The sequence below is a fragment of the Ciona robusta genome, chromosome 9 (assembly GCF_009617815.1).
Source record: "Ciona robusta chromosome 9, ASM961781v2".
In the NCBI taxonomy this organism is placed as follows: Eukaryota; Metazoa; Chordata; class Ascidiacea; order Phlebobranchia; family Cionidae; genus Ciona; species Ciona robusta.
Genome location: NC_143243.1, coordinates 4,973,942 through 4,997,990, shown reverse-complemented (window position 1 = coordinate 4,997,990; position 24,049 = coordinate 4,973,942). Strand labels below are relative to the sequence as shown.

Here is a 24,049-nt window from a genome sequence, read left to right as displayed (position 1 = left end):
TGTTTTACACTTATTACCAATTTAAAGTGTTTCTTTGTGTATTTTTTCAAAATTTTTAATTTAATAAGAGCGCCCACTTGTGAAAAAAGAGAGTGAAATTCGGATAATAAGTCGTAACTAATAATAATAACTTTATTGTTAAATATAATAATAATAACTTTATAGCAAAACAACAGTTGGTAAAACACGCTTACAATTAAAAACGGTGCTAGTGAAGAATCTCTCCCCCCCACCTTATTTGCTAACCACTATCCCTAACCCCTATAACCACTAAGCCCCTAACAATCAACTGCTAACCTCCTAACCACAAACACTTTCCACCAGCCTATTCTGCTATGTACCGGAAGATTCTTCACTAGTGCCTTAAAAACATATTTAAATTTAGTTGGAAAAAGCGCGGTCGCTACACCTAGCAGACAAACGATATAAATGTTGAAGGCATATAAAAACTGTACCTGCTTTTGTGAGTTGTTGAAGATAGAATTGGCTTTGGAGTTTCATCCCCCAACGTAATGTTGCAATTCGAATTATTTGAAGAATTCGATAAAATAACGGAATTGTCTTTTAAAGACATAATGACTGGAAATCATTCAATAAGCCATAAATTATAACAAACCTAATATTTTAAACATAATAACTGAAAAACACAGTTACTAATTATAATTAAAAAAGGAAAAAAAACGTTTTTTTTACCATTTGTATCTATTTTATTTATCCAAACAAAATTTCTTTTCGTTTTTTTAAACTCGCGGGAAGTTGGTAGGCTCTTTATTTCGTACCCCTGAGGCATCCGTAGTCCGTACTGTGAGTCAATAGATATCTTATAATATTTTCGCTGTTAATATTAGGGGAAGTCCCAACTTGCTCATACCCCTGGAGCATAACGTAAAATAAGGTAGTATAGCACTTTTTAAGACTACCTACCCCTGGAGCATAACGTAATATAAAGTGGTATAGCCCTTTTAAGACTACCTACCCCTGGAGCATAACGTAATATAAAGTGGTATAGCACTTTTTACGACTGCCTACCCCTGGAGCATAACGTAAAATAAGGTAGTATAGCCCTTTTAAGACTACCTACGAACCTACCCCTGGAGCATAACGTAATATAAAGTGGTATAGCACTTTTTAAGACTACCTACCCCTGGAGCATAACGTAAAATAAAGTGGTATAGCACTTTTTAAGACTACCTACCCCTGGAGCATAACGTCAAATAAGATAGCATAGCACTTTGTAAGACTTCCTTGTCTACCTACCCCTGAATCATGTTTTAGTCGAATACAACTAATAACTCTTTTTATTGCATTCAAGTATTTAAAGTGGAAACAACAACAAAATTTGTTTATTTTAAGAAGAAACAAACATGCCGTAAATTAAAGTTTTATTTTTTGTTTTAAACAGATCTAAAGAAATGTTTGGTGCGATGAAAATATCCTATATGTGGTTAAATTTTTTACCAAGCTGGAGTGCCAACATGGTCAGATTTGGGCAAAGGAAGCAACTCAGCATGAATGTTGACCACATATACCATGAATATAATATGAAACTTGTATTCATTTAACATTATATGCAGTTCAACAATGAGAAAAGTCAGAAAAGGACAAAGATTCTCAAACCGTACGTTCTGTTTCTTTAAGTTTTGAAGTTCAATTTCCTGCTTTAACAGATCCCCATGTTGGTCAGGTAATCTAAATTAAATTTTTGTTTCTTATACTTTCGTTTATTCAATAATGAACATTTGAGGATGTAGGTTGTTTTGTAGCTTTTTAATGACTTCTGTTGCAAACCAATCGAAGGTTCTTTCGGACAACTAAGGACATCCGTAACCACCATTTCAACACTGCTACAAAACAAAAGCTATCGAAAATAGATCAAGTTAATGTCCAATTAAGTAATTCTGAAAGCCTCAACATTTATTTCCGCCCGTACATTGTACATCAAACTGAAGAAACTGATGACATTCGTTAATATGATTCCAAACAAACATTATTGTTTAATGTATCGATCTGTTAAAATACGCAATCAGAAAACAATCATTATCATTTTTGTTAAGAAACTGTTTTCGTCTGTAAATAGAAGTAAAGATAAATATGTAATTTCTGTGAATATATACTGTGTTCTCTTTCCACACTACTTTTTAGAAATAAATATTGTAAATCAAAAGCCTAAACAATGCCGGATTCTTTTACATTATGCTCCAGGGGTAGGTAGTCTTACAAAGTGCCATACCGCTTTATATTACGTTATGCTCCAGGAGTAGGTAGTCGTAAAAAGTGCTATACCGCTTTATTTTACGTTATGCTCCAGGGGTAGGCAGTCGTAAAAAGTGCTATACCGCTTTATATTACGTTATGCTCCAGGGGTAGGTAGTCTTAAAAGGGCTATACCACTTTATATTACGTTATGCTCCAGGGGTAGGTAGTCTTAAAAGGGCTATACTACCTTATTTTACGTTATGCTCCAGGGGTAGGCAGTCGTAAAAAGTGCTATACCACTTTATTTTACGTTATGCTCCAGGGGTAGGTAGTCTTAAAAGGGCTATACTACCTTATTTTACGTTATGCTCCAGGGGTAGGCAGTCGTAAAAAGTGCTATACCACTTTATTTTACGTTATGCTCCAGGGGTAGGTAGTCTTAAAAGGGCTATACTACCTTATTTTACGTTATGCTCCAGGGGTAGGCAGTCGTAAAAAGTGCTATACCACTTTATATTACGTTATGCTCCAGGGGTATGAGCAAGTTGGGACTTCCCCTAATATTAACAGCAAAAATATTATAAGATATCTATTGACTCACAGTAGTACAAGTACAGTACGGATGCCTCAGGGGTACGAAATAAAGAGCCTACCCGGGAAGTTGGGATACTAAAACGGATGGGAGCTAATCCAAAACATTACTAAAGCAGAGAGTCATAGAAACACCTTTCTATGGTTTTGCGCGAAAGTAAAGAGTTCTTGTACGTAGTAATATGATCATGATTAACCCATATTCGTCAGAGTAATACAAACAAGTATTCGTATGGCTCTGATATTCATGGCAAACACAGGCAACATAATATAAATATATCAGCATCAGCAGTTCAAAATTTGACAATAAGTTGCATGTGGCCATACATTTGAAACTAAATCCATTATAGGCCTACTGATTAAGTTTCCCGAATACATAGAAGTCTCGTTACATTACAGCTTGTTTTTGTTGCAAGCAGTCCATGCGTAAAGTTGATGCCTATTTCTTTGGCCGTATTTTCATCTCTATGAATTTTGAACCGCGGTGCTCGTTGTTGATATGATACCAGCCAGCGTTTACTTCTCCGTAGGCACAAGGTGCGTACAAGCCGTTTAAATTTGCATACGCGCAATTGTTGTACCACCAACCCCCACGATCCGTGTTCACACAATGACTGTCAGTGTTGTGGTCATAGGTTTGAAACATATATCTGTTGTTGTGAGCCAACGAATCGCCAGCAGAACCATTGTAGCCACCCACATTCAAAGTGTAGTTAGTAGCAGCAGATTGTACAATGAATGTCCTGTTTGAAACAACTTATGAATGAATGAATGAAATTTATTTCGTCTCAGTTAGAGTGGTTAGTTAGAGTTCACGTATATATAGTAGGGTATAGGGACAAGATGAGACGCGTTTTCATTCTCAGCCCATTTAGTAGTAAACAAAGAACATTCAAAGAAATATAAACTGTATCCTCACAACTCTTGTATATCGTTGTTAATTGTTTAAAACCAGATCTGGATATTTGGATATTATGTGCTAAAGGTGTCCCATCCTTTCCCACCCTATTAAAGCAATGTGGGGTAAGATGGAATGTCATTAACACCTAAATTCAATAATAACAAGGCTGTTATTTTGCGGTGCTGATGCGGCTACCAAATGGGCCCGAAAAAAACAACATGTTTGATCCTACCCTACCATACTATATACTTCAAACCGTTATAATAAATCCTTACGAATACTCAGCATATTTGGTGGCGTTGTAGCAGTCTGTAACATCAACCCGTAGTTCGTAACTTCCATTAGTCGTTAGTTTATGTAGCGTATTTAGGCCTGTATAAAAAAACAGTAAAATATAGTGCGGAAATTATACAGAAATTAATATCAAACCGAGCCAGTGTTCTCCTTCTAGATTTCCAAAACCAGCTGTGTAATTCGCCCAGTTCCTATAGAAATCAACAAAACCATCTTTTCTTCGCTGAATCACCTAGAGTTATAAACATACCCTTTTTTTTGTAAAACTAAAGCAAGACGGCCAGCGCTATGGCAAAGTGGCGAGCCAAGAGTGTACGGGTTCGAGGCTTGTTGCTGCTACCACTACGGGCGAGTTTGCCATTGGGCAAGACACACCTAGCAGCGGTTGCTACAACCCAGTGGTCCCTTATGGGGTTTCCAAATTGTCAGCCATACTTCAAAAAAATCTCCCCCAACTTTACAAAAATATCCCTTCCCCCACCCCCCAAAAGTTGAAACTATACGTGGTAACTCGTAGACGGGTACTTTGTGTTTAAAACAGAACACCCGTGTTTTAATTGCCGTCGATGTTCCGCCATGCGAGAATAAATAAATTAGATTCATTCAAGATTTTAGATTTAACATTGTAACCTTACATAAACAAAAAAATGCTTACAGTCCATCCACCATCACAGTAAACTTCCACGGCAGAATAATCAGAAAAGCTAAGCAGAAATTTTCCACTTTCGTTTATACCGGAGTCGTAGTACGCCTTGCAGCTCGACATGCCTAGTTCCCCAGCTATAAATAGAACTAGTAAAATCACACGCTGATGATAGAGGACTGTGGAAAGAGATGAGACACCTTTGGCACATGACATTTAAATATCCTGATGTGTTTTAACGATTAATAATGGTCTTATATGTGAGTCGTACAGGATATGGTTTTATATAATTCTTTAAATGTTCGTTGTCTACTACCAAATGTGACGAGATAATAGAATTACAAGGTGTCCCATCTTTCCCCACATTACTATATGTTAAATAGCATACACCACTGCTCAAAAGTTGTGCGCTTTTGAACTAGTTACCTTTTAAATAATTTTACTCACCGTGATTGTGAGACACCCAATCTACAGTGATAGACATTTCATCCCATCCCGATTTCTGGTCCGTGCGTTCAAGTTCCACCAATACACTGTACCGCTGTATATCTATAACAGTGACGTTAAAGGTGTGTGGGAGTGACGAATTAGTTGGACGAGCAGTGGCTTTAATATGTGCCGGTGTTGAAGCAACGCACACTTGATAAACAACATTGAGTTTTCTCTTTGGGTTTTTGGAAAAAAGCACTTTCTGGTAGCTTCCGCTGTTTCTGGCTTCATTTATTTCTATAAAATTTGAAACAGATTAGATTATTCGATTGCCATATATAATAGGGTGCGGGGTGATAGAACACCTTTTCATTATATTTCTCCTCCCATTTGGGACTAAACAAAGAACATTCAAAAATTATAAAACCGTATCCTCACGACTCCCATAGACCTTTTTTAATTGTTTAAAACACATCAGGATATTTAGATATTATGCACCAAAGGGGTTCCATCTCCTCCCACCTCCTATATAATTATGCGAGCTACGTTGTGGGAAATGCTCTGTAAATTACTCATACCGCTACCGAAAAACACTTACGTAAAGTTGATGCAACCAGCATTAACACAAATGTTGGATAAATAGATTTCATTTTGGTGCGCTGTCTTTTCTCGATTTTTTTTCACAGATTCAGTTATTCACTTCAACCAAAATACTTAAAACGTTAGGAAAACGAAATTAAAAGCTCTGTAACGGCCTTTGTCATAATTAAAGGTAAAAAAAGAACCCATATTACAAATTCAACATAATCTGTGTTTCCATATTATTGTTCTGTCAATAATAAGTATATTCGCACACGTGCAAACATGTATAGCCCTAACTCGCTCTTTCGGTTTCAGTTTTGTGATATTTTTTTTTACTTCATTTCAAAGTATTTCCGAGTCCAAATCTTTCGGAAAATATCTCTTCAGCAAATTTTCTTTTTATTTCACACTTACGACTAATTGCGACTCTGTTGCTCAAAATTTCGAAAGGTATGTGGTCGCTCTGTAAATAGTAGGCTCTGTTTTAATAGTTTTTAGCTATACCCTCTGTTATATACTTACTTTTTTCAGGCAAATTAACATTGCGCAGCAGCATGGGTGGGAAAAATTAGGACACTTTTTCATTCTACTTTCTCGTCCCATTTGGTAGTAAACACGGAACAATCACAGAATTCTAAAACCGTTTCCTTACAACTCTCATAGACCGTTGTTAATTGTTGAAAACACGATGCGAATACTTGCATATTATTATGCGCTAAAGGTGTTCCGTCCCCCCCTATGGTATATTATTCGTTCGACGATTAAAACGATGATTAACATAAAGCAACTATGTAACTGCAATTCGTATTAATCTGGAAAACCACACCTGCGTATATACCTTTCCGAAGGTCTACTACTTGTAAAAAGTTGACGGTGACCACGCATTAGTAAGAAAACGTAGGTGTCCTACGTCATAGTTAAGATATAACCTACACTTTGTGTTATCCTGTTGCTAGGTTTAGAAACTTGGTTATTGTTGGAGCGAAATTAGCCTACAGAACATATTTAAATATATAGTAGGGTAAAGGAAGACGGGACACCTTTAGCACGTAATACCCAAATATCCTGATTGTGTTTTAAACAATTAACAACGGTCTATGGTAGTCGTGAGGATACGGTTTTATAATTCTTTGATGTTCTTCGTTTACTACCAAATGGTACGAGAAAATATAATAAAAAGGTGTTCCAACTTTCCCCACCCTACTATATTTTTTACAGAAGCGCAAAAAAATGATGTTGCGAAATCAAACTAATTTTTCAACAACCAATTGTAACTTTACCAAGAGGGAAATTTAACACACTATATTTAACACAACTTTGCACACTATCTATAGAGTTGTTTTCACGATACTGCACTATATACGTCGCCGAGCGGCTAAGCTACTGTATAGTGTATACGACGTATACTGTAACACATAATCTAAGCATCACTTGCTGTTGTGAGTGGGTGTGTATATGGTAGCGCAACGTGTTTTTCCCACCAACACTCGTTGGATATTGTCCCAAACATGTTACTCATAGGCAGCAGTTACGTCACTGGGCATGGTTTGGAATTAGATACAGTAGTAGGGCAGTGGGAGATGGGACACGTGGAAAACTTCTCGTCCCATTTCGTAGTAAACAAAGAAAAATTCATAGAATTATGACACGGTATCCTCACGACTCCCATAGACCGTTGTTATTTGTTTAAAATACGATCAGGATATTTAAATAATATGTGCTAAAGTTCTCCCGTCTTCCCCCACCCTGCTATTGTATGTTGTGGTTTGACAACATATTGCGATAGACTGGATATAAGTACACTAAAAGGTCCATATAAACGGTGAAGGTATAACTTGCTAAATTCTCGAGTGGCCGAAAAAATGACAGTCGTTATAACACGGCTGTTCTGTTTCACACACCTCGTGCCTGCTTACGTAACTTCGTAGGTTTTTTTTTGCATGTTTGACAATTTCGACCAGTGGTTCTTAAACTTTTTTGTGTGCTTTACCCTTTTAACAAAGATGCTTGTCAGATTTACCCCAATATATAATATGGCGTTCATTTATTAAAAAGCAAAAACAACTAATTATATCAATTATATTTAATGCGACAGACAAAGATGCTTATCAGAACAACGATGCTTGTCCGATTTATTTATTAAAAAGCGAAAACAACTAATTACATCAGTTATATTTAATGAGACAGATGCGCTTGCTTTTTGGCCACGAGTTGTTCAATGTTTGGTAAAGTAATACAATTGGCACATTTTTTTACCCTAAGGGGTAAATTTACCCCAGTTAAAGAAACGCTGATTTAGACAAACCATTAGTAACCACTATATAGGTTGGATCAATTACCGTTGGCTGTATCGCATTACAACAAGGTAAAATAAATCAAAGAAATCTGCGTGTATTGTCCATTTTGGTCCAGATATATTGCCTGAAGCTTTCAAAGACAAACAGTTGTTTATTTATCAACCGCCCCTTTTTATAAACATAACAAACGAAATGTATTCAATGACTTATATTCCGGTCTTCAACGCATTAGTCGTTTGTTTGTTATATTCCAATGAAGGCGCTACATCAGATATTGTACGTATTTTCTGCAACTAGTGTGTTAGGTGCATGTTATGGAAAAAATATGAAGAATAACTGTTTCTCAATGACAGGTACGTGTTTGGACAAATGGGCAACATATTTATTAATTAGTATAAAATGCATTGCGAGTTGGTAGCATACTTTCAAATACTTGAATAAAAAAATAGAGTTTCCTGTCTATGGTTTAAAAATATATATAGGTTTGTATTTATCTTATATACAAAAACAGCATATAGTAGGGCGGGGAAGACAGGACACCTTTAGCACATAATTTACAAATATCCTAATCGGGTTTTAAAAAACCAACAAAGATATATATAGGAGTCGTGAGGATACAGTTTTATAATTCTTTGAATGCTCTTCGTTTAACACCAAATGGGACAAGAAAGTAGAATGAAATGGTGTCCCATCTTCCCCCACCCTACTATATTACAACGCATGCCTAGTGACGTAACTGCCTATGTGCAATACGTTTGGGAGGATGCACGACGAGTGTGCGTGGGGGAAAAAGGAAGCATACTATATAGGTTTTATCTTTTAAACAAAAACAGTATATTATAACTTATAAAGTATAGGCTACCTTACTTTAACCAACACCCTCTAATTCATAATGCTTAACAAAGCAACCGGCGGCCATACAACGTTGAATACAAGAGAGCAAGCGGGCGAAGGTTGCTGCATTTACACGAAATATTTTCCGAATATTTTGGCATGCTGCGGCACATACCTATATTATTTATCAACTCATCGTTGCTGCGACGGGAAGTTGGTTTCACTACAACAGCCATGCTTGGTAAGTATATGGTTGGTTTATTTTAGCAAGTTAAATAAGTTAACGGTTAGCAATAATAACAATCTGCATTTATTTAACCGCGTGTGGTGTGGTAATTAAGATTTATAACATGTTTGACTAGGCGCGCATCGATATGTATATGTGTTTATTCGAGGCATTGGACATGAAGTGATATGGCCAAGAGAGCACAGCCCTAATGAAAGGGCGCGTATATTACAACTGTTTATGGATATTAACGCCGAGAATAAAAGTTAATTGAGGTCTGCGAGATGTTAGGCTTATAGAAATGTTTAAGTAAAAATAATCTCGCATTCTTGGCGAAGATCAGACCATACGTTAAGTTAAAACCGGGTAGCAAAAAGAAACGAAGTAGCTCTTAGGTTTCGAGGCTACCTATGCAATCACCGAGCTATACAGCATCATTTCAGCTAATATGCTATGTTGCGTGTACGTAATGTAACACTGTATAGGCTAACTTTGTTTCTGGCATTTTCAGGAACCGAAATCCAGTCGTTTCGAAGTTGCCGGGTTAAGCCGAAAGTAAGAGAAATTGTTTCAGCAAAATTGAACATATTTTAAACAAAAATTAACAAACGAACATTTCAGCGCTGACATTTTTCCTTTGGATTGTTTGTTTGAACAAAACACGTGCGGGTGGAAAACGAGAGATCACTTTGGTTTCGCGTGGAAAAGAAAGAAAAAATCCGATATCGGATTTGATGGAGATGAAATAGACCACTGCTTGACAGTAGAAGCCAGGAATACGGGACGTCATCGTATTACGTATATTACGAGGTTTGTTTGGCTACTTTGTGGGTGATTATGTTTATAAGATTTTTTTCATTTTTTTTATTTTTGGCTGATAATTTGGACAACCCATTATTGACCACTGGGTTGGAGCCATTGCCGTTAAGTGTCTTTCCCAAGGACACATACGCCCACAATGGTAGCAACAAAGAGCCTTGAACCCATTACCTCTAGTTTAGAAGTATGCGCGCTAACAACTTTGTCACGGCGCTTACCTTCATATTAATATCTTCTACAAATTTTCGTTACAGCCCACGAGTGAAAGTACAAAACAAGCGATGTCTGAAATTCCAATATTTGATAACTGAGAACACGAACTTGACCTCTCTATCGTTGCAGGTTCTTCTGCAATTCCAAGAAACAGGTATTTAGGTTAGGAGTTAGTATGGCTTTTGGTCATAGGAAGTTATACACGATTTATATAGGGACTTTTTAAGGAAATTTTTAGCATTGAAGTAACAGGAAGCAATATATAGTAGGGTGGGGTAAGATGAGACATGTTTTCACTTTCTTTTCTCGTCCCAATTGGTAATAAACAAACAATATTTACAACTTATAGAATCGTTTTCCCCTCTAGAGAGTTGTTAATTGTTTAAAACGTGATCAGGAAATATAGGATTTAGATGTTAATGGTATTCCATCTTACCCCACAGTACTAAATTCTTTATTTCAGCGAATGGAAAAGCAGCATGGGAAAATTTGCCTTCAGCAGTTGGTGGTTGGAAAATCGGAGAAATAAATGTTTTGCCAGAAGTTAAAAGGATTTCGTTTGTTGCACTTAAACACGCTGAAAACTATGGAGCGATTTGCATTGATGATATACAGTTCTTACCAACAGCATGTGGAGGTAATTCAATTGTTTACAGTAACAATTTAAATTTATCATCTATATTTTTAATACCTATACGGTTGCATATTGTATACAGTATTAGGGCCAATCCTGGCCTGAATCCTAGGACCAATGGCGTGCCACGCTGTGGGACCTCACCCACATAGAATTTGTTGGGTAATGAGCCAATCCTGGCTTAAATCCTAGAACTCGTGGCATGCCACGCTGTGGGACCTCACTCACATAGGGTATGTTGGGGTAATGGGCAAACCCTGGCCTAAATCTTAGGACCCATGGCATGCCACAGGATCGGGACCTGACCCACACAGAATAGAATTGTATACAGTAAGTAATTCAAATGTATCAGTTTTTGTTTTTAACAGTTATCACAGAAAATCGAGTTGGAGAAATTAACTGCAATTTTGACTCAAGAAGTCTATGTGGTTGGAAACAAGATGAAACAGATGATTTCGATTGGCGATTAAATTCTGGTGCAACAAGGGACAAATTATTAGGGGGGTTCATAACAACAGGACCACTTGCAGATCATACAACAGGGGGTGAGATTATTTATTATGTGGTGACACTTAACGGCAATTGCTCCAAGTGGTTAATAATAGATTGTTTAAATTGTCAGCCATACAAAAAAAAATCACCTACAGTGAGATAATTTTTATGTCATAACACAGCAATTGCTCCAACCCCAGTGGTCAATAATGGATTGTCTAAATTGTCAGCCATACAAAAAAATCACACACACGGTTACATTCGTGGTAACTGTTAGCTGACATGAGGTGTATGAAACAAAGCACCTGTGTTTAACGACTGCCGTTTTCTCAAAAAGCAAGGATAAAGCAAGTTACATTTATTCATTTGTTCAAGCTGGCACGAGATGTATGAAACAGAACATTCGTGTTTAACGATTGTTGTTTTCCCAAAAGGCAAGGATAAAGAAAGTTACATTCATTCATTTATTCAAGCTGGCACAAGGTGTGTGAAACATAACATTCATGCTTAACCAATGCAATTTTTTCACCACGCAAGAATACAGCATGTTTCATTTAATTTTACTTGGCTCAGATGGTACTTACGTCTACATTGCATCTGATCAAGGCAGCGTGAATGACAGAGCTCGTTTAATTAGTCCGAAGATAAAGCATGACGACAAAAACCGCTCATGTTTTTCGATGTGGGTTCATATTAAAGGATATGATACTGGGACCTTGAAAGTTCTTCTCGTTGAAGATTTGGTAAGCTGAAAGCTCCTTATAAATATCGGTACACAAAAATATGATTTTAGTTCTAGATATTCATATATTAATATATTATTAGAACAAACCAGGAACACAATATTAGAATGGGAATTGGGACACTTAAACACATGTTCTTCCATATTTTAAAATCTCCAAATATTTAATAAAAGTGATTAGTTTTGCTTGTGCTTTATGCAGTAGTAAGAATACTATTGAATAACCCTACTACATTTTTTGTTGATCATTAAATGGAGCTTTGTAAAAAAAAAAAAAATTCTCACATTACCTTTGCCTGCTAAACCCCACCCTACTATATAGTTTTTCTAATTTTCCGATTTTCGTTTTAGGACGTTGAAACTATACTCTGGAGCAAATCAGTGTTAAACTATAACGAAGAAGCAAACTGGACGAAAGTCGATATTGATATATTTAGTGACCACTTTTTCATAGTGGTTGAAGCATCAATTAAGAGTTACTTTGGTGATATAGCTCTCGATGACGTCATGTTATATGAGGGTTTGTGTGGTCAAGGTATTGAATAGACTTCGTTTGTCTTGACCAATTTAACTTTATGCAAATAATTGTGTACCAACTTTTCTCTGCTTATCTCTTAACTCACAAAATAATCCTGGTGCGATGGCAAAGTGGTTAGCACGTTGGCCTCTAACCCAAAGGTAATGGGTTCAAGGCTTGTCGCTGTTATCATTGCAGGCGTATGTGTCCTTCGGCACGACACTTTATGACAATTGCTTCAACCCAGTGGTCACTAATGGGTTGTCCACATTATCAGCCATACATTAAATATTCCAATAAAACAATCACCCAAAAAGGTAGCATACATGGTAACTCGTAAGCTGGCATGAGGTGTATGAAAAGAACACCCGTGTTTTAACGACTGTCGTTTTCCAGCCATGCAAGGAAAAAGTATGTTACATTCAAGTTATCTTTTATAAAGAAAAAAATAAAAACTTTACTATTTTTCTGGCTTTTTAGATTTGTCTCGTGTTGAATCCTACAAAGTTGTGGAAAAAGTTACTAACAAGCCAAACCTAGTCACTTATGCCTCTCCCAGAGAGTTAACTCAAAATCCAACAACTTCACCATTTCTAACCAGCGAGCATTTGAACCACAATAATTCAATGCAAAAAGGTAAGGGTAATATTTTATTGGGCATTGAAGTAATATCAGTATTTTAAAGTGTTCTCTTCAGTGTATTTTGTGTTTTATTCATTCGAGTTACGACCTATAGCCCTTGGAACTTTATTTTCTTCCAATTGAATGTAAATGTGTTTTTAACTGCAAGTGTGTTTAACGACTGTTGTTTTGTCGCAATATTCTGTCTTTTCAATTAAAATTTCCCTTGTTTAAAAAATTGCAGAGATAAATTAGGTGTTCTTATTTAGGGGTTTATGTGTTATAAAAAGGACTTAAATGAATGCAACTACTATTAATGGTTATAAGCTGTTTAACAATTGTAAATTAATAATTACTTACATGAAGGAAACTGTAACATGAAAATTACTTTCATCATGGACGCGTCAACACTTACTTGTAACAACGGTTCAAAAGGCAATATTTCATCGGATATTCAACAATTTAATATGGGAAAAACTTTTGTGGAGCAAGCTTTGATGAACCCTAATTTCTGCTATATATCTTTGGTAAGCATGATTTGTAAATAAAGATGGGAAGGGGATTACAATTTTAGGTACTTGATAATGTATGCTGCAAGAAAATTAAAATAATCTTGACAGATATTGTAGAATAAAATATGCTCAAATTTAAAATCAGAAACAGTGACGTTTTCTGCAATTTAACTCATTCAAAAAATTATTAGAACTACAATTTTAGAAGTACATAATGGTTATAGTGTAGGTTGCAAGAAAAATAACCTTGACAGATATTGCAGACTGTAGAGTAAAATATGCTATAAAAGTTTGAATTCCGAAAACTGAGGTATTCTGCAATTTAACTTATTTAAAAACTAAAATGAACTACAATTTTAGAAGAACATAATAGTGTATTGTGCAAGAAAAATATTGTTGACAAAAATGTAGACTGTAAAGTAACATACGCTCAAATTTAAAATAAAAAAGCTATGCATTCTGTAAATTTTCTTATTCAACACCTTTAGATAAATTATGCTGATTGGAGTGACTTGATTTACACTGGAGTTGTTGCAATTTCAAACAAAAATAAGGCACTACATGAGTTACGACGAGCGCCAATTATGTGCGGTGACAATTCAACAGAAACTTACATTTCGCGGGCAGTGGATTTTGTTTTGAGAAATAAATTGTCAACACAGTTAAATAATACTGAATATTTGGATGTAATAGTCATTACAATGCGTGAAAATGGTGAGTGAAAAGTTTTGTATATTTGACTGTTTAAATATACAGTCGGGTGGAAAAGATGTAACACCTATTCATTCTATTACCTTGTCTCATTTGGTGGTAAACAAAGAATATTCAAAAAATTTTAAAACCGTATCCTCACGACTTTCATAGACGATTGAATATTGTTTAAAACATGATCAGGATATTATGTGCTAAAAGCCTCCTATCTTTCCCCACCCTACTATAAGTTTAAATGGAACCTGTTTTATCCTAATTGGTGTCACACTATTGAACGCTGGGGATAGTTGAGTTAGCGAATGAATGAAAGTAATTTTTTTTCTGGCGTGGCAAAACAAGAAAGTTGTTATAGCGCGGGTGTTCTGTTTCATACACCTCATGCCCTCTAACATGTTGGTACTATGTATATTTGTAGGTGATAAATTTTGCTGATTTTTTTTGCTTGTTTTTTATTATATGGCTGACAATTTTTTGCTCAAGATTCAACTGGAAATACCATCTGGGCAAATCTGAATCAAGCATACACGAAGCTACGTGCCATGGGGAGCATTGTGGCGGCTGTTGGTATGGGATCATATCAAGAATTAACAGATTCTTTTAAAGTGAGTTTATACACTGTATTTTACAACAGCTTAATAATTTACCGGCGCTGTGGCACAATAATGGTTAACACGCCTGTCTTTGACCTAGAGGTAATGGGTTCACAGCTTGTCACTGCTACCATTGTGGGCATATGTGTCCTTGTGCAAAACACTTAACGGCAATTGTTCAACCCGATGGTTACTAATGGGTTGTCCAAATTGTCAGCAACACAACAAAAATCTGAAAAATATTCACCCACAAAGTTACATAACTTGTAAGCAAACACAAGGTGTATGAATCATTCCTCTTATAACCACTGTCCTGTGAGAGTAAATAAGTTACATTCATTCATATAAATTTATCACAGAGTCAAATGAGTCTGGTTGCATGTGGACACCCAATATTTCATCTGTGTGAAGCAATCTTTTTCACTGAATATTCAGAAGACAAGTTTAAACAATTTTTGGGCCGATTTTAATACCTTAAAACATTTTAGTATAATTTCTGCTGGGAAAGGCGTCTAAGTATTATACTTTTTAAACTTCTTAAGAAAGATATAACATTAGTAGGTTGGGGGAAGATGGTACACTTTTTTATTCTATTTTCTCATCCTGTTTGGTTGTAAACAAAGAACTATAAAACCGTTTTCTTAGGACTCCCATAGTCCGTTGTAAAAACATGATTTAAATAATATGTGATAAAGATGTCCCATCTTCCCCCACAGTACTAAATGCAGCGAACAGTCCTGTATTCCATATCCATTCTGTATCCATATCCATTCTGTTGCCGACAAACAAATTGCTTTTCATTTTTATTAACGAAATAAAAACAACATAAAGAAAAAATTTCGAAATCAAAATCTAGAACCAACAGCATTATTTCTGTAGATTGCAATCTGACAAATAACTTTCCAGTCTTCTGCTTTTCCTACTTGGTTGAACATCTATATTATTACAATATATAAATTACTGAAATTAACTTGCTCTACTCTTGCATGGCCGGAGCCTTGAACCCATTACCTCTGGGTTACAGACAGGTGCGCTAACCACTTTGCCACGGCGCCGGACAAATTGGAAAGTATAGTCTACCCTTTTTTTTCATTTTTTTCCTCTAAGGCTAACCATTCGAATAATTTATCTATGACCATTGAGTTGGAGCAGTTTAAGTGTGTTAAGTGTCTAGTTTAAGGACAAACATGCATACAATGGTGGTGGCAGTGAGTCTGGAAAAAGATTTCATTGGTTTTGAGGAAAAAAAGGTTCCATAGCTTATATAGTAGGGTGGGGAAGTTGGCCACTTTTCACTCTATTTTCTCGACATATTTAGTAGTAAACAAAGAACATTTAAAGAATTATAAAACTGTATTTTCACGACTCCAATAGATCGTTGTTAATTGTTTAAAACACGGCTAGGATATTTGGATATTATGGGCTAAATGTCTTCTGTCTTACCCCACAGTAATATGTTCGTATTTACCTGAATCACACAAGAATTCTTCTTCAATATTATTCAAAGAATCGGAAACATTTGAGTTTTGCCGTTTTCCATTATTCAGGTCAATTTCTGAATTCCCTTCCTTCTCTGCATAGCTGACCAAGCTGCAACTAGAATTAGTGAATCTTGAATATAATTTACCAGGTTTAATCTCAAAGATATAACACATAATATAAAATTTAATACATTTCATAACCTGTTCTTTTAAACAGAAATACCATGAATGAATGTAACTTGCTTTATCCTCGTGTGGTCGGAAAACGACAGTTGTTATAACACGGGTGTTCTGTTTCATGCACCTTGTGCCAGCTTACGAGTTACCATGTATGTTACTTTGTAGGAAATTATTTTTTGAGGGATTTTTTTAATTTTTTTTATGTATGGCTGATAATTTGGACAACCCATTAGTGACCACTGGGTTGGAGCAATTGCCGTTAAGTGTCTTGCCCAAAGACACATACGCCGATAATGGTAGAGCGAAGAGCCTTGAACCTATAACCTCTGGGTTGGAGGCAGGCGCTCTAACCACCTTGCCACGACGCCGATCCATACTTTGCCACCATAATAACACATATAGAAAAATACTGAAAAAAGTTGGCATTAAAAATAAACCCAACAACAACAATAACACAGTAACTTGCAATGATATGCAATTATTTACCAAAACAAACCTAAACAAAGTCAAAATGTGTCCTTGGGCAAGACACTTAACGGCAATTGCTCCAACCCAGTGGCCACTAATGTGTTGTCCAAATTTTCAGCCATACATAAAAAAAAAAAAAATTCAAAAAAATAATCACCCACAAAGTAACATACATGGTAACTCGTAAGCTGGCGCGAGGTGTGTGAACACCCGTGTCATAATGACTGTCATTTACGGGCCACGGGAGGATAAAGTATAGTACAAAAAAAAACTAAACAAATTTAACCCCACCTGCTGCTAGAGTGCGGATTATCATTGGTTTGATGTTCAGTTAGTTGATCACTTTCAAATCGAAAAGTTTGAAGACGAAAGCAACCGTCGTCACATTCCTTGTACCTTGTTTTTTTAAACAAAAGTATAAAAATATGTAAATTTAAACAAACATAAAAAAATATATAAAAATTTAAACAAACCTGTAAAATAAAAAAATTTAAACAACTGTAAAAAAGTATGAAAATTTTCCATCCAACCCGGAATGCCGGAATTACAGCAAACTTTTATTTGAAGTTTCATTAACCTCATAGATTAATTATCATGTATGGTTGAGACAAATTGAAAATCTACAATGTATTCACCATCATAGTTTCAAAACAATTATTTATTCTTTAAGAGGCGTCATGGTAAAGTGGTTAGTGCGCCTGCCTCTAACCCAGAGGTAATGGTACAAGGCTCGCCGCTGCTACCATTGTGGGGGTATGTTAAGACACTTAACAGCATTTACTTGAATCCAGTGGTCACTAAGGGTTGTCCAAATTATCAGCCACACTTAAAAATCCCCCAAAAAATAATCACCCAAAAAAATACTTGGTAACTCCTAAGCTAGCATAAGGTGTATGAAACAGAACATGAACACCCATGTTATAACGACTGCCTTTTCCTGCCATGCGAGGATAAAGTAAGTTACATTCATTCATACATTCATTCAATCGTATCAAACTATTTCAATTAGGTAATTTACTTGAATCTTGAATGTCCAGGTGGCCAGTGGAAATTATGAACGGATCTCAAATGGTTTGTTAAATTAAATCCAGTATTCTGTCTGTTATCACAGAGATGACAAGCATAACATTTAGATTTACCATCCTAAAAATAAAACAAGATTTAACAGCCACAAAATTGACAGTAGTAAATTTTTAGTGTCATGTTAAAATGCCTAAATCCCTGTAGTAGTATTAGTATATGCAAAACTGACATCACTAAAAAACTGCAGCGATATTTTTACGAGTCAGAGAAACATAAATTGCCTTGATCATTTGTGCCATGTTTACTCAGAAAGTAATAATCTGTCTATTTGCAAAGTAGCTTCATATTTTTGATAATAAAATAATGTTTACGTCTTTAAAATTTCATACAACTTGTACGTACATTGTTTCTGGAAGCTGTTTTTTTGCTGACATGAGAATTTGAATAAACAAACAATAATGCTGCTAAACAGACAGTGTTATCCCATTTAAGCACCTCAGCACCCAGGGTTATAATGCCCATGGTCACTAATAAGTCGTTCAAAATGGTAGCGATACATAAAAACCAAAACATGCCACAAAAAAATCACCCACAAAGTTACATACTGTACACAAGGTGTGAAACAGAACATCCGTTATAAAATGGTGTCCTTGTCCCGCTATGTGCGGGTACATAAGTTACATTCATTCAGTCATTCATGCACGATAGAAACTAACACATGTGTGAAACAGACTATCTGTTATAAAAGGATTGTCCTTGTCCCGCTATGTGCGGGTAAATGGGTTACATTCATTCATTCATTCATTCATTCATTCATGCACAATAGAAACTAACACATGTGTGAAACAGACTATCCGTTATAAAAGGATTGTCCTTGTCCCGCTATGTGCGGGTAAATGGGTTACATTCATTCATTCATTCATGCACAATAGAAACTAACACATGTGTGAAACAGACTATCTGTTGTAAAAGGATTGTCCTTGTCCCGCTATGTGCGGGTAAATGGGTTACATTCATTCATTCATTCATGCACAAGAGAAACTAACACATGTGTGAAACAAACTATCTGTTATAAAAGGATTGTCCTTGCCTGCCACATGAGGATAAAGTAAGTTACATTTATTCATTCATTCATGCGCAAAAAAAAACTAACACTTTACAAACCGTATGTTTTGTTCGATAATGATATCTCAGATTTTGCAGAGAACGAACGACGTAATCACAATCTTTAACGTGGCATTTATAAAGTAAATCATTTCGATGAAACGTGGCATGAACTTGAAGATCATAAGGTTCCTTTGACCTGACAATAAACAAGTTGTTAAAACAACAGTCTAAGAAAGTAATTTAAACTAGGCTATGATATTATGTTAGACTCGAATCATTTAGATTTCTTTGTAAATTTACATGTTAGACCCCAAACCATTTAAATTTCTTTGTTATTTTACGTGTTAGACTCGAATCATTTCAATTTCTCTGTTATTTTACGCGTTAGACTAAAACCATTTAAATTTCTTTGTTATTTTACGCGTTAGACTCGAATCATTTAGATTTCTTTGTAAATTTACATGTTAGACACCAAACCATTTAAATTTCTTTGTTATTTTACGTGTTAGACTCGAATCATTTCAATTTCTCTGTTATTTTACGCGTTAGACTAAAACCATTTAAATTTCTTTGTTATTTTACGCGTTAGACTCGAATCGTTTAATTTTCTCTGTTATTTTACGCGTTAGACTCGAATCGTTTAAATTTCTCTGTTACTTTACACGGTAGACTAAAATCATTTAAATTTCTGTGTTATTTACTAAAGTTTTTCGTTTAACATTATTAGGTTTTACACTGTGACGTTAAGACTACATTTTTTCCGTTAAACCCTGTTTTCTTTGAAATAAATGAACGAAGGCCACAACAAACTAGGCTTAACATGATAAACTGTTGTATAAGCTATTAAATAATAAATATGATTTTCTGGGAAAAAATTAATGGGTTTCATAGGCAGGAGGATAAATGTTTAATGTTAGTGCATTCAATGTATTATGAACTTTTTATTCTAATTTCTATTCTATATGGGTAGGGTGCTCCTTGTCAAGGACCTTGGATTTAGGCCACAATTGGCCCATTACCCCAACACCCTGAAAGTTTTTATGTAAGTTGTTTATGAATGCTTTCTTTTTACTCTTCATGAGTAAGGTCCTTGTGGGATTTAGTTTGGATTTTGCCCATTACCCTAACATCCTGGGTTAGAGCACTATCCGTTAAGTGTCTTGCCCAAGGACACATACGCCGATCAGTATAAGTAGCGCCGCCGAGCATCAAACCGGGGACCCTTTGGTTTCAATGCAGGTGCCTAAACCACTGAGCCATAGCGCAGGACAAAAAAATGAATACATACTTATACGGGCAGTTCATGGGTACTTACTTGTAGGGGCAGTATGAGCAGGCATACGGTCTTTCATCAGAATGTTTGTATCTAATATGGTGTTTTAATGATGATGGGTTAGGACACGTCATTTCACATTTAGGACATTTGTAGTGATTTACTGAAGAAAAAAAGGTTCAGGATTAATTAGGTTATCAGATGTTGCATTTGTTTAATATCAATGCTGCTTCCAAAATTTGCTTTTCCGCTATTTCAAAATTTAAAAATTAATCCTAAGAACAAATATAGTAGGTTGGGGTAAAATGTGACACCTTTTCTTTCTATTTTCTTGCATATTCAATTATAAAACCGTATCCTCACGAGTCACGACTCCTTAGACCGTTGTTAATTGCTCAAAACACGATTAGGGTATTTGGATATTATGTGCTAAAGTTGTCTCGTCTTGCCTCACCCTACTATATCATTTTAAAGTTATCATGTGCAACATTCGCAACTTCGTGACACTACTAAAAAAATCAAAATATTTCTATAATATAGTTACCATGTTGGCGCATATGATCTTTTAATATCCTCTCAGTTAAAAATGTCCTTGAACAATGAGTGCATTGGAAAGAATGTGCTGAATGTATTGTTTTAAAAGTTGTCAATATTTTTTTTAAATATGGAGCTTAATAATAAAAATATAACTTTTATTTGTATTTTTGATTTTGGTAGCGATGATTTAGAAGTAATTTAAACGAAAAGACAGTATATATCGACAAAACAACACTTGTTAAAACACGAATCAAACAAGCACTGTATATACAAAATTATTTTTGACAGTTGTTGACTTACTTTCTTCTGCAGCTTGTCGATCAAAATGGTCGGTAAATTTAGTTTTATTAACGTATAAGTTCCCGCACCATGGACAGGCATAACATTTCTCTTTTGTGTGTGATCGCGTATGATCTTTCAGCTTTGATCTTGCTACACAAGCTGATGTTTTACCTTGTGTATCATAATAATACTTACACCCTGCAAATACAACAAATATTAGTTCGTAGCACAGTTGGTTAGCCTGCCTGCCTATAACCCCAGAGGTAATGGGTTCAAGGCTTGCCGCTGCTACCATTATGGATTTGTGAAAGTATGCGTCCTTGGGCAAGACACTTAACGGCAATTGCTCCATCCCAGTGGTCACTAATGGGTTGTACAAAAATCCCTTAAAAAATAATCCCCCACAAAATAACATACTTGGTAACTGGTAAGCTGGCAGGAGGTGTATAAACAGAACACCAGTGGAATAATGACTGTCGTTTTCCAACCACGCAGGGATTAAGTAAGTAAGTTACATTACAACAAACTATATACCTGTCCAGTGACAGGAAAAAACAATTTTTCCATTTTCGAGAACTTCTTTTTCAGATAATACTGCGTGGTCATAAACATGTATAAAAAATTGATCAGCATTTTCAAAAACCTGTTAAAATGCAATTTAAGAAACTGATTTATAAAACTATTTGCTGTACACATGTATTTAAGAATTTTTATCCTTTAATGTTCATGACACCATTCGCATGGAAAAGTCACAAAAAAATTATTGCAATGTTTATTTCTGTTTCAAGTCTACAGTTGTCTTTTTGGAATTTTTCATGCAAGGTGAATTACAACCAGCTGAAATATTAACCTGGTTTAGATGGTAATTTCAAAATTAAAAAATTTAGAATCGCTGTCAATAAACTAAGTTAATTTAATGCCAAGTATTAAAAATCTGTGCTTGGAAAAATATCCATGGTTTCAGTTTAAATGCTGCGATAAAATTTGAAAGATCAATTATGACATTTTTTTTTAAATTTAACTGAATAATAATTATGATATTTTCTTAAACAATTTTAAACATAAAATAATTGTTTTAAATCTGTTTGTATATATATGTAGTAGGGTGGGGGAAGACGGGACACCTTTAGCACATAATATCCAAATATCCTGATCGAGTTTTAAACAATTAACAACAGTCTATGGGATTCGTGATGATACGATTTTAAATTCTATTAATATTCTTTGTTTATTACAAAATGGGACGAGAAAATAGAATAAAAGTGGTCTTTCTTCCCCCACTCTACTATATAATCGCAACAAAGTTTAAACAAACCATCGAGCAATCACTCCACTGGCACTTGAAACTGTGAGGTAACTCAGGAATCATGTTACGATTATTAGGATTATGGCATTCACCAAGCTGGATTTCTTGATGGCATAATAAACCCCACCATTTTATCTGAATAAATAAATGAGTTGAATTTATTTCGAGTAATGATTTATTTTGAAACTTATTGATAAGGAAGAATGGGAGAGTTTACGAAAGCGAAAAGACGGGTAGTAACGGTAAAACAACAGTATATACAACATATATATATATATATATATCATTTAAAAAAATATTATAAACATAGTTTTAAAAAAATATTTTACTTTAAAAAACAGTAAAGAACTTACTTTAGTATGGTATCCATGGAAATTTAAATGTCTAAACAAATCGACAGCATTCTGACAAACGAATGTGCAATTGTCCCATTTGCAGGAAAGACTATTTTCTGTTTAATAGAAGTTTGTAATTATTAGTCATACTATAAGTAAGGTTCCATTGTTTTATTAAAAATAATAATAATAACTATATTTGTCTCTTCGATTACGGTAGCGAAGATTTAGAAATGTTTTTAATGAAAAGACAGGATATAGCAACAAAACAACAGTCGCTAAAACACGCTTACAGTTTAAAACATATTTATATTTATTTAAAAAAAAAAAGATTCTTTACTAGCACCAAAATCAGCAGATAAAAAGTCTACCTGGGGTTAATGCATAAAAATGATTGCTCAAGTGTTCGTAAAACTGGCTTAGATCAGCAAGAATAACTTGACAACCATTCCATTCACATCGAAGTTGCAACGGCTGGAACTTCACACATTTGTGTGCCGTTTTTATGGGAGTTGACATCCGAGAATTTCACTTATTCTCTTGTATTTTAAACGTTTAAGTCCTTAAGACTATAGAAACATTATCATCATTTTATTCATTTCTAATACAAAAGTTTCAGGCGGGAAAGCACCGAACTAATACCGCGAAAACTGCCCCGAATTCCACTAACGGAATAGAAAATAATATAAGAGAGCCAAGCATTCATATGCACGTAATTAGGTCTGTTTATCGAATTGCTCTTCTTGACCTTTGTGCTAAAACAGTAACTTTGTGGTGGTTTGATTTATAATTTAATGAACGAATGAATGATTTTTTTTTCGTCTTTTCGAAAAAAAAATCCGCCCAAAATAATTACCCACAAAGTAACATACATGTTAACTCGTAAGCTGGCACAAGGTGTATGAACACCCGTGTTATAACGATTGTCGTTTTCTATCCACGCGAGGATAAAGTAATATTTATTTATTCATACTACTAAATGGGACGCAAAAATAGAATGAACCGGTGTCTTATTTTCACCCACCCTACTATAATTAGTTTTATAAGGTTCATTTAGACCGCTTTCAGAATATATATACTATTCCGGCGCCGTGGTATAGTGGTTAGCGCGCCTGCCTGTAACCCATAGGTAATGGGTTCAAGGCTCGATGCTGCTACCATTGTGGGCGTATGTGTCTTTGAGCAAGACACTTAACGGCAATTGCTCCAACCC

At 35.2% G+C, this 24,049-nt stretch overlaps 4 protein-coding genes and 1 long non-coding RNA gene across 12 annotated transcripts in view; 2 read left to right on the top strand and 3 right to left on the bottom strand.

Moving 5' to 3' along the window:
• Nucleotides 1-664, bottom strand: part of LOC149731449 (centrosomal protein of 192 kDa-like) — a 32,961-nt gene extending 32,297 nt beyond the window's left edge. For all 4 annotated transcript variants that reach the window (XM_089884829.1, XM_089884830.1, XM_089884832.1 and 1 more), the window contains exon 1: nucleotides 456-664. In XM_089884829.1, the coding sequence (XP_089740955.1) occupies nucleotides 456-574 (119 nt within the window). In that variant the 5' untranslated portion in view covers nucleotides 575-664. The remainder of the gene's footprint in view (nucleotides 1-455) is intronic.
• The window catches only part of LOC149731445 (uncharacterized), an 81,640-nt gene that overhangs the window by 57,371 nt on the left and 220 nt on the right, over nucleotides 1-24,049 (top strand). The window lies entirely within an intron of this gene.
• Nucleotides 1,281-5,791, bottom strand: LOC149731448 (fibrinogen-like protein A). Its single transcript, XM_089884855.1, has 6 exons — nucleotides 5,653-5,791; nucleotides 5,073-5,351; nucleotides 4,638-4,762; nucleotides 4,118-4,214; nucleotides 3,964-4,060; nucleotides 1,281-3,530 (listed from the first exon to the last, which is right to left on the bottom strand). Exons 1-6 carry the CDS (start codon nucleotides 5,702-5,704, stop codon nucleotides 3,227-3,229), a joined length of 954 nt encoding a protein of 317 aa, XP_089740981.1. The 5' UTR covers nucleotides 5,705-5,791; the 3' UTR covers nucleotides 1,281-3,226.
• Nucleotides 5,653-23,487, bottom strand: LOC149731446 (histone H4 transcription factor-like). 5 transcript variants are annotated; one of them, XM_089884850.1, is made up of 12 exons: nucleotides 23,208-23,486; nucleotides 22,855-22,952; nucleotides 22,511-22,636; nucleotides 21,730-21,838; nucleotides 21,214-21,393; nucleotides 20,921-20,998; nucleotides 20,419-20,539; nucleotides 19,161-19,299; nucleotides 17,992-18,116; nucleotides 17,265-17,369; nucleotides 16,313-16,434; nucleotides 5,653-15,779 (listed from the first exon to the last, which is right to left on the bottom strand). In XM_089884850.1, exons 1-12 carry the CDS (start codon nucleotides 23,353-23,355, stop codon nucleotides 15,712-15,714), a joined length of 1,419 nt encoding a protein of 472 aa, XP_089740976.1. In that variant the 5' UTR covers nucleotides 23,356-23,486; the 3' UTR covers nucleotides 5,653-15,711. The 5 variants fall into 5 exon arrangements, with proteins under 5 accessions (XP_089740976.1, XP_089740975.1, XP_089740977.1 ...); XM_089884849.1 differs by having other exon boundaries at nucleotides 16,313-16,440; nucleotides 23,208-23,485; XM_089884851.1 differs by lacking the exon at nucleotides 5,653-15,779 and adding an exon at nucleotides 16,000-16,058 and having other exon boundaries at nucleotides 16,313-16,440; nucleotides 23,208-23,447.
• LOC149731447 (uncharacterized) lies at nucleotides 8,145-15,681 on the top strand. The gene is made up of 14 exons (XM_089884841.1): nucleotides 8,145-8,286; nucleotides 8,839-9,008; nucleotides 9,505-9,548; nucleotides 9,615-9,803; nucleotides 10,067-10,179; nucleotides 10,489-10,662; nucleotides 11,028-11,204; nucleotides 11,725-11,894; nucleotides 12,245-12,428; nucleotides 12,891-13,046; nucleotides 13,398-13,558; nucleotides 14,032-14,257; nucleotides 14,735-14,856; nucleotides 15,204-15,681. Exons 1-14 carry the CDS (start codon nucleotides 8,187-8,189, stop codon nucleotides 15,312-15,314), a joined length of 2,097 nt encoding a protein of 698 aa, XP_089740967.1. The 5' UTR covers nucleotides 8,145-8,186; the 3' UTR covers nucleotides 15,315-15,681.

Excerpts from the sequence above, each read along its gene's own strand:
- LOC149731448 (XM_089884855.1), bottom strand. The coding sequence starts at position 5,704 with ATGAAATCTATTTATCCAACATTTGTGTTAATGCTGGTTGCATCAACT. Across the intron at positions 5,352-5,652 it reads GCTGGTTGCATCAACTTTAC|AAATAAATGAAGCCAGAAAC; the intron begins GTAAGTGTTTTT and ends CAAATTTTATAG. Across the intron at positions 4,215-4,637 it reads ACTGTGATGGTGGATGGACT|GTGATTCAGCGAAGAAAAGA; the intron begins GTAAGCATTTTT and ends TTATAACTCTAG.
- LOC149731447 (XM_089884841.1), top strand. The coding sequence starts at position 8,187 with ATGAAGGCGCTACATCAGATATTGTACGTATTTTCTGCAACTAGTGTG. Across the intron at positions 9,009-9,504 it reads CACTACAACAGCCATGCTTG|GAACCGAAATCCAGTCGTTT; the intron begins GTAAGTATATGG and ends TGGCATTTTCAG. Across the intron at positions 13,047-13,397 it reads CAATAATTCAATGCAAAAAG|GAAACTGTAACATGAAAATT; the intron begins GTAAGGGTAATA and ends ACTTACATGAAG.
- LOC149731446 (XM_089884849.1), bottom strand. The coding sequence starts at position 23,355 with ATGTCAACTCCCATAAAAACGGCACACAAATGTGTGAAGTTCCAGCCG. Across the intron at positions 20,999-21,213 it reads TCGACAAGCTGCAGAAGAAA|CACATTCTTTCCAATGCACT; the intron begins GTAAGTCAACAA and ends CAATACATTCAG. Across the intron at positions 18,117-19,160 it reads ATTATCGAACAAAACATACG|GATGGTAAATCTAAATGTTA; the intron begins GTTTGTAAAGTG and ends TTTTATTTTTAG.